The sequence below is a fragment of the Zalophus californianus genome, chromosome 16 (genome assembly GCF_009762305.2).
Source record: "Zalophus californianus isolate mZalCal1 chromosome 16, mZalCal1.pri.v2, whole genome shotgun sequence".
Classification (NCBI taxonomy): Eukaryota; Metazoa; Chordata; class Mammalia; order Carnivora; family Otariidae; genus Zalophus; species Zalophus californianus.
Window position 1 is genome coordinate 1,394,746 of NC_045610.1, and position 11,648 is coordinate 1,406,393.

At 61.1% G+C, this 11,648-nt stretch overlaps 2 protein-coding genes across 2 annotated transcripts; one reads left to right on the forward strand and one right to left on the reverse strand.

The window, feature by feature from the left end:
- The first annotated feature begins 505 nt into the window (after window positions 1–505).
- Window positions 506–5,245, forward strand: LOC113908288 (complement C1q binding protein). The gene is made up of 6 exons (XM_027568540.1): window positions 506–763; window positions 1,334–1,484; window positions 3,194–3,287; window positions 4,403–4,498; window positions 4,657–4,779; window positions 4,870–5,245. Exons 1-6 carry the CDS (start codon window positions 559–561, stop codon window positions 5,017–5,019), a joined length of 819 nt encoding a protein of 272 aa, XP_027424341.1. The 5' UTR covers window positions 506–558; the 3' UTR covers window positions 5,020–5,245.
- Window positions 5,246–5,309: 64 nt separating this feature from the next.
- RPAIN (RPA interacting protein) lies at window positions 5,310–11,589 on the reverse strand. Its single transcript, XM_027625768.1, has 7 exons — window positions 11,300–11,589; window positions 9,509–9,679; window positions 8,449–8,509; window positions 7,006–7,117; window positions 6,812–6,875; window positions 6,130–6,270; window positions 5,310–5,445 (listed from the first exon to the last, which is right to left on the reverse strand). The coding sequence occupies exons 1-7, from the start codon at window positions 11,471–11,473 to the stop codon at window positions 5,416–5,418; spliced, it is 753 nt and encodes a 250-aa protein (XP_027481569.1). The 5' UTR covers window positions 11,474–11,589; the 3' UTR covers window positions 5,310–5,415.
- Window positions 11,590–11,648: the final 59 nt, after the last annotated feature.

Genomic DNA, 11,648 nt, shown 5'->3' on the forward strand with positions numbered 1-11,648 from the left:
GTCACGGAGCATAGCTGGGGGCCTGAAGTGACCTCTTGGGTGCCTTGAAAACTTTCTGGTCCCCTCGCCCCCGCTCCCAGCTTCCTGGCCCCAGAACAATGCCGTGCCTTCGTAACTGAGTGCACGCTGGGAGGGTGCATGTGGGGGGGCGTGTGTGCGCACGCGGGTGTGTGTGTGTGTGTGCACGCCGGGGGAGGGGGCGCACGTCGGGGTGGGGTGCACGCAGGGGTGTGTGTGCACGCCGGGGGAGGGAGTGCACGCAAGGGGAGGTGCACGCTGGGGGGGGGGGGGCGGTGGTCGCAGGAATTCAGAGGGCCCGCCCTGGAGCGGAGCGGCTCGCGGGGCTCGGCGGCACTGCGGGTCCCGCGGGATGATCCGGCGCGGGCGGCGGCGCTGACCTCGGAGGCCCCCAGTAGGGGGCGCGCCTAGCCCGGCGCCTCCGGCCCGCCCTGCGCCAGCGCGGAAGCGCTCCCGGCGGGGGCGGGACTTCCGGCGGCGCGCGGGCCGGGATTTAGGGCCTGGCCTCGTCCTTCGCACCCGCACGTGTCCGCCGCCGCGATGCTGCCCCTGCTGCGCCGAGTGCCCCGCGCGCTGGGCTCCGCGGTCGCCGGGCTCCGCGCCGCGCCCGCCCCGCCGCCTCGGCCGCTGCTGCAGCCCGCGCCCCGGCCGTGCGTGCGGCCCTTCGGGCTGCTCCGTGTGTGCGCCGGCCTCCTGCGCGCCCGCGGGCCCTGCAGCTGCGGCTGCGGCGCGCTGCACACCCAGGGTGAGGGCCGGGGGCGAGACCGGGGGACGGGGGGGTCAAGGGTCGGGAGTGGGGGGCCCCGAGCCACGGTCCGCAGCCTCCCGCGCTGGTGCACGACCCCGGGCTGCAGCCGCGTGGGAGCGCGTTTCCCGTCCTCACCCAGCAGGTGTTGCGCTTCGGGGCGGCGCTGCTTCTAATCCCCGGCGGCCGGCTTCGTCCCGAGGCTCGGAAAGGGAGCTGTGGGGAGGCGGTGGTCGCGGGCGAGAGTAGGAGGTCCTGTCTGTGGCAGGTCGAAGGGGGCGGTAACCGGGAAACGTCCGGCTTCGCGGGGAAACGTGGTGGGGAGTTCACTGCTGGAAGTCATTCTTCCGGGAGTGAGCTCAGCCTGGCGCTGAGGGTACCCGGCACCTTCACAGGGCGGGACCCCCGGGCCGAGCGGGTGTGCCTCGGGCTCCGGGGGGGCCGCACCCCCGGCAGGGGTGTCAGAAACAGCCCCGAGGCCAGGTTTCTGGTTGCAGTCGCCCCGAGTCTTTTTTAGGGTTTAGACTGACTGGTTTTTCTCTTTCTGTATCTTACGGATTTTCACGGTAGGAGACAAAGCTTTTGTTGAGTTCCTGAACGATGAGATTAAGGAAGAAAGGAAGATACAGAAGCACAAGTCCCTGCCCAAGATGTCTGGAGGCTGGGAGCTGGAAGTGAACGGGACGGAAGCCAAGCTGGTGCGGAAAGTTGCTGGAGAAAAGTAAGTTTGGGGGGCCTGTAGGGGGCACGCATGCGCGGGTGGGAGTGGGCCGACTCCCTGACCTTGCCGGACCTGCCCTGCCTTCTCCCAGAGCCGCCTTTATTACAGCAGGTCCTTGGACACGATTTCCAGGTGGTTCGTTCGCTGCACCGGGATCTGCTGCGAGTTGGTTTAATAAGTAAGACAGTAGGGAAGGGTGTCGCTGGAAGTCGGCTGGACCAGTACAGGCTGTCCTGGTGAGGCTGTGCCTGATTTCAGACACGCAGATTCAGAAATTTTTTTAAGACATTTATTAGATAAAGAATGAGCACAAGCGGGGGGAGGCAGAAGGAGAGGCAGGCTCCCTGCTGAGCAGAGACACACACACCCCCCCCCACCACGTAGGACTCGATCCCAGGACCCTGAGATCATGACCTGAGCTGAAGGTGGACGCTCAGTTGACTGAGCCACCCAGGCGCCCCAGATTCAGAAACTCGTACAGTGCTGACCGATACAGATTGGCCTCAGGTCTGCGGTGTGGACTCGCGCACCGCGGCCTCCGCTGTGGGAACGCAGGCCCTGCCCTGGCGTTTACAGCAGGGAACACGTGACGGTGTAATCACATGTGAGCGGCAGCGAGTGTCCCCGGGAGAAAGGTGGGGAACTTTCCACCAAGTTCAGCTGTTCACCGTCCCCTGTGTGAGTAAACTTCTGTGTATGTTGTAAAGTAGGGTTCTGGTTTTCTCTGCCTCCGGTGTGTGTCCATCCACCACCCCCACCCCCACCCCGTGACATCCCCTAAGCCATCTTTCTAGGGTGTGACTTGTAGCCGGTTTGGGCTCATTATAGATAATGTTCTCATGAACAGAACCGCACCTGTGTGCCCAGGAGCTCAGCTTGGCCAGCCCGGGGACAGATGAGACCGGTTTTGTGGCTGACTGCGACACCAGCATCAGGAGAGCAGCTTCCTGGCTCCAGAGGGTGGCGGGTGGGGGTCCCGGGCGAGCCCAGGGGACCCGTGGGGCGTCGGTGCCAGAGGGCCCCTCCCTGTGGCTCCCAGTCCGACTCGGGAGCAGGGTTTGGCAGCTGAGGAGTCTTGCAGCTTAACTGTCATGAGTTGGGTGTTTCCGTCTGCTTCGTGATTATAAAACTGCCCACTGCTATTTTGAAGAATGGATTTGGGGGCGCCAGGGGGCTCAGTCAGTTGAGCACCTGCCTTCGGCTCATGTCATGATCCCCGGGTCCTGGGATCGAGCCACGCATCGGGCTCCCTGCTCCGCGGGGAACCTGCTTCTCCCTCTCCCTCTGCTGCCTCCGCCCCCACTTGTGTTCCCGCTCTCAAATGGATAAATAAAATCTTTTAAAAAAAAAACGGAGAAGAGCCGCTTTGGGCGGCACATAGGTTTGTTGGGGAGAGCCCCTCTGGGTCCCCGCTGACGGCAGGTGACCATGGTGCCTCTCTTCCCCTCCCCGTGGGCAGATTTTCTCGGGGAAGGAGGCTTCCGTTGGGGGCCACCGTGCGCTCAGCCGCTCACCGCCAGTGGAGGGCCCCCGGGACTGCGTGTGGCGGAGATGAAGCCGGGCCCGGAGCAGGGAGACTGCTGACCCCATGCCCGGATCGGTGCAGAGCTTCTGAGACATTGTTTAGTCGCACCTGTCACTGCAGCAGCGCTCGCTACTTGTCCACCCATTACAGTTTCAGCCCCTGGCCTGGTCTTTGCCCTTTGCAGGATCACCGTCACCTTCAACATCAACAACAGCATCCCGCCCACATTTGAAGGGGAGGAGGAGCCGTCCCAGGGGCAGAAGGTGGAAGAACAGGAGGTGAGCGTGGTGCGGGGCACGGGCCTTGATCTCCTTTGTTCGCCACCGCTAGCAGGTGAGGGCCGGCAAGGGCACGGCCGTCTCTGGGCCGCTACTCCCCGCGCAGCGGTTTCGGGCTTCGGCACCAGGACCGCGGCCCCTGCAGGCTTGGGCTCCACGCTGCAGCCTGTTTGCTCAGTGGGAAGGAACTGAACCCGTCTTCAGCCTTCCCAGGATCGGGAGAGGTTTGGTATCAGGATGCTTATCTGGAGTGTTTCAAGGGAGGAACGTTCCGGCCCGGCGTGTTACGGGCTGGCAGTCAACACCCACCGCCGAAGCTGGGGCATCAGAGACTAAGGCCCGACACGGCGAGGAGGTGTTTGCCCCAGCCGCTGGCTCTCCTGCCTGGTCTGCACGTTGTGGGAGGCAGTGTGCCTGGTCTAGGGCTCGGCCAGCATTGGGGCCACAGGGTGCCCGGACTCCCTAAGCAAGTCCTGGGACCGTCTCTTGGCCAAGCACAGAGAGGACACCCCCGGGGCGCTTCTGTCCCAGCCGCCCTGGCCGCCATCGCCCTGATGCGGGACGGCTCACTGCCACAGGGGCGGGCGCTGTGATTCTTGAGCCGTGAGGACGGCCGGTTAGCGGGATTCACCGGCCTGGGTCCTGGGCTGTGACAGGAAGAGCCCGAAACGGGCAGCGGAAGTGAGATCTGGGAGGTTTAAGCCAGCTTTGCAGTGCACGGATGGAAAAACGGGCCTGTGGGAGAGCAGATCAATTAACTTAGCTGGGACCCCAGCTCAGATTTCGTCATTTGAGACCTAGGAAGTTCTGTAAACAAGTAGGGGGCTAACGGAAGTGAAACCCTGGAGACGTGTGATCCCCCACCCTCTAAAACCTGGTTCAGAACTCGGGGCAGGACCAACAGAAAGTGTAGCCCAGCCTCCTGAACGAGCTGGCATGTGGCTTTAGTGCTGTGGAAGATTCTAGGCTCCTTGTTGAGTAGCAGGATCGTGTAGGAGTTTGGAAGCGGCTAAGGGCTGTCCTAATGGTGGTGGTCGTCAGACCCCGGGAACCGTGAGCCCTCCCCCCCCCTCCCCCCGTCCAGGCAGCGGCCTGACGCGCTCTCGCTTCCCCAGCCTGAACTGACGTCCACACCCAATTTCGTGGTGGAAGTCATCAAGGACGGTGGCAAGAAGGCCCTGGTGCTGGACTGTCATTATCCGGAAGATGAGGTACTGTGGGCGGGGGTGGGGGGGCAATGACAGCAGCGTTGTGCAGCGGGGACCAGCAGAGCGGGGGAAGGGGTGAAATCTGGGGACTTCGCAGCTATAAATAGCCCAGTTTGTCCTGGGCCACGGCTTCACTTCCTCCGAACCCCGTCTGTTCTCAGGTCGGGCAAGAGGAAGAGGAGGAGAGTGACATTTTCTCCATCAGGGAGGTGAGCTTCCAGTCCGTCGGCGAGTCTGACTGGAAGGACACGAATTACACGCTCAACACCGACTCCCTGGACTGGGTGAGTGCGGGCAGGGGGGCGGGCAGGCGGGCGGCTCGGCGGCCGGCAGGGGTGCAGCCTGGGACTAGGAAGGGCCGTCTGTGCTCACAGGCCTTGTACGACCACCTGATGGATTTCCTGGCCGACCGAGGGGTGGATAACACATTCGCAGACGAGCTGGTGGAGCTCAGCACGGCCCTGGAGCACCAGGAATACATTACTTTTCTCGAGGATCTCAAAGGTTTTGTCAAGAGTCAGTAGAGCAGACCAGACGCCGGGCTTTGCCGGGGGACCAGCCTGCTCTGAAGCCAGACGCACATGTGCTTCAAGGTGGTTTCCTTCCTGATATCATGGAGAATAATTCAGATTTAAATTATTTCTGTTGCCCTCTTATTTACTCTTTGCTTACTGCTTCTCTACGACTTTTTTGCTCCGACGTTTTTGTATAACATAATGATGGACAATAAAATTGGTTTCTCTCTTCCAAGGTGCTCTGTTCTCTCTATTCTTCCCCCTTCAGCCTGCATCACAACACACCAAGAGCAGACAGTTTGAAAATTTTAATACAAAATAAGTTATAAATTAACGGCTGGTATTTACAAGGGCCTGTCTCAGGCGGAGCGAGTCCTGTTCCCAGGAGAACAAGTGGAGGCCGCTCTAGAGGATCACAGCCCACGTATCACAAGCCTGGATTTAAACAGAGAGTTCCGGTCACGAACACCATCTCCGTCCACAATTCAAGTCTCATCAGCAGGGACACGAGGCGGCTCCAGTGGGGCGTCTGCCTGCAGCGTGTGCGGCTGGGGCTCCAAACACTCTCCCCTCAGCACAGAAGTGGCCGGTGGCTTTCGCGGCCTCGCAGGGAGGTGACTGAGGCTCCTGCAGCTGAACCCAAGGCTGACGGGCACGCCCGCTGCAGGCAGAACCCGAACTCGCGGCCCCTCGGGCCAGCACGCATCCCTGGCTCTCCCCTCCTGATCGGTGGGCGTCGGAGCACAGAGCGGGCTGCTCAGACGCGCCAGCATGCTGAGGAGCCCCTGACCACTCACGGAGGACGCCCCTGGCTTCCTGGCCGTCTAGCACATTCCCTCATCCCGTGGCCACCCAGACTGCTCATGCATGTCCTCCTGGCTGTGCGTTACCGACGGTGAGGCCGCACCCGGCCGCCCCAGCCGTCCTGGAGTCCTCAGAGTGAAACAGGAGGCCCTCCGGGTGACCGTGGACCTCCTGGTGTAAGTGACACGTGACCTCCACTCTCCTACACGAGACTAAGCTGCATTTGTAACTATCTACCCATCTCTATGACTTCTGCCGGGTGGGACCACCACCAACCACTGGCGGCTCCGCCACTGGGTCCCGCAGGAGGCTTACCACGCAGCTCATGAGGAGACTGGGCGTTTCCTCGGGCCCGGCCGCGACGGAGAACGCGGGCGTGTGCGGGCAGTGTGCGCTGTGCTCACTCACGCGGTCCTCCAAACAGGCTCGAAGCTTTTGCACCGTCAACTCTGGAGACTAGCAAATAAAGTTAAGCTACAGCCTGACCCCGGTCACCTCTGAGTCAACAGCTTGAAGATCCCGATTCCCCAAGGCCGGCTCGCGGGGATGGCCGGGCTCCGTGCGCCTCCGACCGCGCTAACCCCTTGACCTTGGTGGGCCCCTGCTCCTGCGTGAGCCGCACCAGGAGGGCACGGGGCCGCCTGCGCTACCTGAACCGCGCTGTCATACACGTCGGTAACCCGACGGAGAATGAGAACAAGGCTTTCCTCTTTTACAACGATAAGGAATGCAACGTTCAGGAAATACTCAAACGGGAATTGTTTAAAAAAAAAAAAAAAGCCGTTGAGCTACACGGAGAGGGCAAACCCTGAGTCTGCACCAGGCTCTGTGCGCCCCTCCCAGCCGCGAGCCGGGAACGCGGACCGCACTCCGGCCACACGGCCCCGCCTGAACCAGGACCTGGAGCACCAGCCGCTGGGAGCGACTGTGAAACGCTCGGCGGCGCCAGCGAAGCGGCCTCCAGCAAGCAGACACACGTGGGAAGGGGGACACTCACGTGCGAGGGGAGGTACAGGCCACACGGACACGTGACCACACCGCCGGACACACTCACGTTGGACCTGGAAGCAGAGCTGGGATCACAGCACGCCAGGGCCGGCACCCCGGCACCCCCAGACCTTTCCGGACAACCAGCTTCCGGGGGGACATGCCACCCACCCGTCATGCCGCAAGGGGTTTGGAATCTCTTACTTTGTGCACACAGGACAGATGAGGGGGTTTGCCTCCCACTCGGCCAGCATGACGCTGAGACACTTCTCATCGAACTGCAGGCTCTTCTCATACTCCCTGAGGATGCACCGCTCTGCGGGGCAAACGGCAGCTCCAGCAAGCTCCCCGCCTCCCTCCCCGGCCCGGCCGCCTGTCCTGCACGTGAAGCCTCACCCACACCAGAGAAGAAGCCAGGCAGAATCCTGCTACCCATCACAAGATGTTTACTGCTCTGCCAGGCTTCGTCTCGTTGGCTCCCTCCCCTCCTGCCTGTCCTGCGTCAGCAGCGCCGGGGCTAAGGGCTGAGGACACAGAGTTCACCACCCCCCCCCCCCCCACCGCCAAGGCGACGGGAGCAGAGCAGAGAGAAGACCCTGACTGGGCACTAGGTGCTGAGTTTAAAGCGATCTGTGCCCCGACGTCCATGTGCTCAGTCTGTGTTGTTCACAATCTGTGTTCCTTCACACAGCGAGCACGGAACCACGCCGAGGATGTGGCAGGAAGGAGGGACACACGCAGAAAAGCATGAGCTCCCAGTCTACACGCCAGGGCCAGCCAACCACAGCCCGACCAGCCCACGGGCGATCTTCTAAGTCAAGTCCTACTGGAACACGGCCGTGCCCATGAGGCCTACGACTGTTTTACACCAGAGCAGGACCGAATCGCTGCCCCAGAGACCGTATGGATCACAAAGCCTTGACATTTACCACCCGGCCGAGAAGGGCATCTTCGCAGTCGGGCTGACGGTCTGTCCTCCCGCACCCTCCTGGGGCAGCCGCCACTTACTGGCGAGGCTCTGGCTCTTGTCCACACGCTACGTAAGCCTACAAACTTAGAGGGCAGGTCTATGATGTCTCTTACAGGAAATAACAACAAAGCCAGGGCCCAACAGGGCTCAGTGACACAGGTGCTAGGCCGTACCCCGCGGCCCTAGTGATGCCCCAGGGGGTGGGCGCCACGAGCGCCCCGGCAGGCAGCAGGGAACGGCTGCGAGGGAAGGCAGTCAAAGTAGGTGACGTGAGCACTCTGATCTCGACTGCGTCCCGTACGGTGACAGGACTGCTATTCAGCTATTAATGGAGAAGAACCAGAGAACAGAATAAACACAGGACCTGGACTCGCCACACGGAGGTGGCTTCTCGGCCCCAGCACTCGCTGAGCCGCCCGCACCCCTCTCCTCTCCCATGCTAGCTGGTCAGCTTAGTCAGCAGGAGAAAGCGATCGCACAGAACGCGGAGCCCGAGCACCAGGCCCAGTCACAACAGACTCTCGGGAAGAGCCAAGACTCCAGAGTAAAAGCAGGGACTTCTGACACCCGCCTGGAGCGAGGCATAGAGCGGGGGCAGTTAAGAAGGAATTCTGCTTTGGAAAGCGCTCAGCGCTCCAGTAGCTAGGTGCAGGTGGAAGGACACTCCCAGAGGTCACCTTGGTCAGCCATCTCCTGCTGGATTTCCTCGAGCTCAGCCACGTCCAACAGCTCCTCCAACTGCAAGAGAAAGTGCAGTTCTGATCAGTCGGCAAGTCCCACAGTGACTGAGGCTTGGGAGGCTGGCCCGAAGGACTCCGCTTTAACTGAGATCTGTCCTGAGATCTGAGATCCCTTCTCTAGGATATGCTGACGACGTGCTAACGGGATCCCCCTGAGAAGTCATCAACACATGATTAAACCACCCAGTAACAAAATAAGGGCCCCAAATTTGGGGGGAGAGGGTAGAGGGCAGCGGCTAAGTACTTGTTCTGCCAAAGCTCGGAGCTGCTGGGGGGAGTTCCTAACCCCGTAAACCTCACTTCAGGCCTCTGTCAAGTGGGAAGAGACCTGAATGGGCCCTTGTGAGCACTAAACAGGACCATGTAACCCAGACGTCCGGCCTGCGCTGGGACACACGGGAGGCACCCGATGACACATCGTGACTACAGACAGCCCTGATGTTTTCAGAGCAGTTTGCCAAGCTTCTCTTATATCAATGTGCTGACCACGCTCTCTTCTTCCTTGTACAAACGTGGAAGCGAAGCTCGGAGGCACAGGACAGGTAAGGGTCGAAAGCACAACCGGCGTCAGAATTCCAGAAGCACTGACATCCAAGCCAGGGCTCTTCCTCGTGCAGGGTAAATGGTTTCCGGTCCACACCCAGCCCCCGACTCTGGCCAAGATGAGAATCAGAGAGCTCCTGGACTCCCTCTTCAAGAGAGAGATTGCTAGCCCATGCCTGCTGAGTCAACATTTCCAGCAGGGGAGCCCGGGGGTGAAACATCTTTCTTTTTAGCTTCACAGATGCGATGATGCAGCAGATTGGTAGAGTCTGGTATTTATGAACCATGAATCTAGAAGAGTCTAACCTTAAAGACGGAAGAGCCTGGGTTCGAGGCAATGGGAATCCTGACTGGGGGCTGGAGGGTGGAAGGTGGATGGGTTCAGAGGACTTGGGGGCACAGGGCACTCTTGGTGCTGTAGCACCTTCCCCGGAAACACATATCCCAGCCTGACCTGGGTCAAGACCTCCGGACAGCTGTCCACAGACTGCAAAGCACTCCACTCTTCTTCCATCACCTCCTGCACCAGAAGGGTGTTCTGACATCTCCTTGGCGTACTGCCTCCAGCCTGGCGGTATCTGTTCAGGACCCTGTCCCGGCTGTTTCTCATTCTCTCCAGGCATCCCTTGGAAGGAGAAAGACAGGGAGTGAGTCCAGTAAACAAACAAACGAACAAACAAAACAGATTCTTAGGGGCGCCTGGTGGCCCAGTCGTTAAGCGTCCGCCTTTGGCTCAGGTCATGATCTCGGGGTTCCTGGGATCAAGTCCCGAGTTGGGCTCCCTGCTCAGCGGGGAGTCTGCTTCTCCCTCTGCCTCTGCCCTTGCCTCCCTGCCCCAGACTTATGTTCTTTCTCTAAAAAAAAATTTTTTTTCTTAGACTAGATGCTAAATCATTAACAGAAATTTATAGACACAAAATTTCAACTACAGCCCTAATTACTATTATTTTTGCATGTGCGTATTTTACATATATTTGCATATTTACATATGCGTTATATTTGCATGTTTTGCATATGTTGCATATCTTGCGTATTTGCGGAAATATTGCATATTTCTGTCCAGTCCTTATCCACAGACAGGGGAAATTATCATGCTTTGTTTATGTATTCTGATCACCACATTCAGATTTTATTTATTTTAAGAAGAGAGAGAGACGGAAAGAGCGTGAGCTGGGGGGGGAGCAGAGGGAGCAGGGGAAGGACAGGGAAAGAATCTCAAGCAGATTCAGAGCTGAGCATGAGCACGACGGGGGGGCCCGATTTCACCATCCTGAGATCGTGACCTGAGCCGAAACCAAGAAGAGTCCGTCGCCCAACTGACTGCGCCACCCGGGTGCCCCCAGATCACCATATTTTATAGCCAACCTTGATCAAGGGCAGCGTCCTTCATGGTTGGGTAATATCAGCTCAGCACCTGCTGCGCTACGACAGGACGTTCAGGTTACACCCACGTTCCTGCTGCTTTGGATATGGCTACCGGGGCCGCTGTCGTGCACAAGGTTTCTCAGCCTGGGGCGATTTCATCCCTCACGGGGCTCGGGGCAATGCCTGGAGACCCTCCTGCTGTCACTTTAGTTTTAGGACTACTGGCATCTAGCGGGCAGAGGCCCGGGATGCGGCGAACCCTTCTACGACGCAGGGAACAGCGCCCCCGGCACCGAAGGCCCGTCGGGCTCGGGACGTCAACAGCCCAGGTTGGGAAGCCCCCGCGGTCGGCGGTCATTCCCAGCATCCGACTCTTCGACGGCGGTGCACACGCCCGCCCCTTCAGAGATTCCCGGGAAGGCGGGGCCGTCTCGCGGGGACCACGCTGACGTCACAACAGGTCAGAAGGGACGCAGGCGCGCGCCTTCCAGACCTGCGGTCAGACGCTGCCTGCAGGAGCAGCTGGGACTCGGTTCGGACTCGGTTCGAACTCGACAAAATCTCCCGTCTGGAGCAGAACTGCCCGCTCGCAGGGGCGAAGTGAGCCGAGCGCCTCCCGACCCCCCGACCCCGACCCCAGCGGGTGGTGGTGGGAGCGCACAGGCGCACCCGCGGCGTGCTGGCACTGGGCCGGCTCCCACGACCCCGCACGCAGGGCCCTGAAACTCCGGCGGCGACCGGGTCCAGCCCAGCCCGGTCCGGGCCCGCTCCGGGGCCGCTGCCGCCGCCGCCCGGCGCTCCCCCAACCTGCCTCGCCCCGCGCGCGGGACGGCGGCTGCCCGGGCCGGCCCAGCCGAGGCTTCCCAAACCCCACGCCCACCTGCCGGAAAACCTCTTTCCACGGCGCCGAGCCCACCGCTTTGTACAGCGAGCGGCGCCCGGGGCCCGGCGCCTCGGCCATCTCCTCTCGGCGGGCGTCGCCGCCAGGAAGCCCCGCCCCCCTGGGCGCGCAGAACCCTGGGAGTTGTAGTTTCCGGGCGCTCCCCGCGCCCATCCGCGGGGCGTTCTGGGAGGGGCGGTCCCACCGGCCGGCCCCGCGCGGAGACAGACGGGGGCGGCCCCGAGGCTGCGGGGCCGTAGTGGCATTTGTGAGGTCAACCCAACCCGGACTAAGGGAGGTGAGGCTTGAGGGAAGCTTTCGGACGTCTAGGCTCAGCCAGGCGGAGGTG

Excerpts from the sequence above, each read along its gene's own strand:
- LOC113908288 (XM_027568540.1), top strand. The coding sequence starts at position 559 with ATGCTGCCCCTGCTGCGCCGAGTGCCCCGCGCGCTGGGCTCCGCGGTC. Across the intron at positions 3,288-4,402 it reads AGAAGGTGGAAGAACAGGAG|CCTGAACTGACGTCCACACC; the intron begins GTGAGCGTGGTG and ends TCGCTTCCCCAG. Across the intron at positions 4,499-4,656 it reads GTCATTATCCGGAAGATGAG|GTCGGGCAAGAGGAAGAGGA; the intron begins GTACTGTGGGCG and ends GTCTGTTCTCAG.
- RPAIN (XM_027625768.1), bottom strand. The coding sequence starts at position 11,473 with ATGGGCGCGGGGAGCGCCCGGAAACTACAACTCCCAGGGTTCTGCGCG. Across the intron at positions 7,118-8,448 it reads GCAGGAGATGGCTGACCAAG|AGCGGTGCATCCTCAGGGAG; the intron begins GTGACCTCTGGG and ends TTTGCCCCGCAG. Across the intron at positions 6,271-6,811 it reads GCCTGTACCTCCCCTCGCAC|TCTCCAGAGTTGACGGTGCA; the intron begins GTGAGTGTCCCC and ends TTTATTTGCTAG.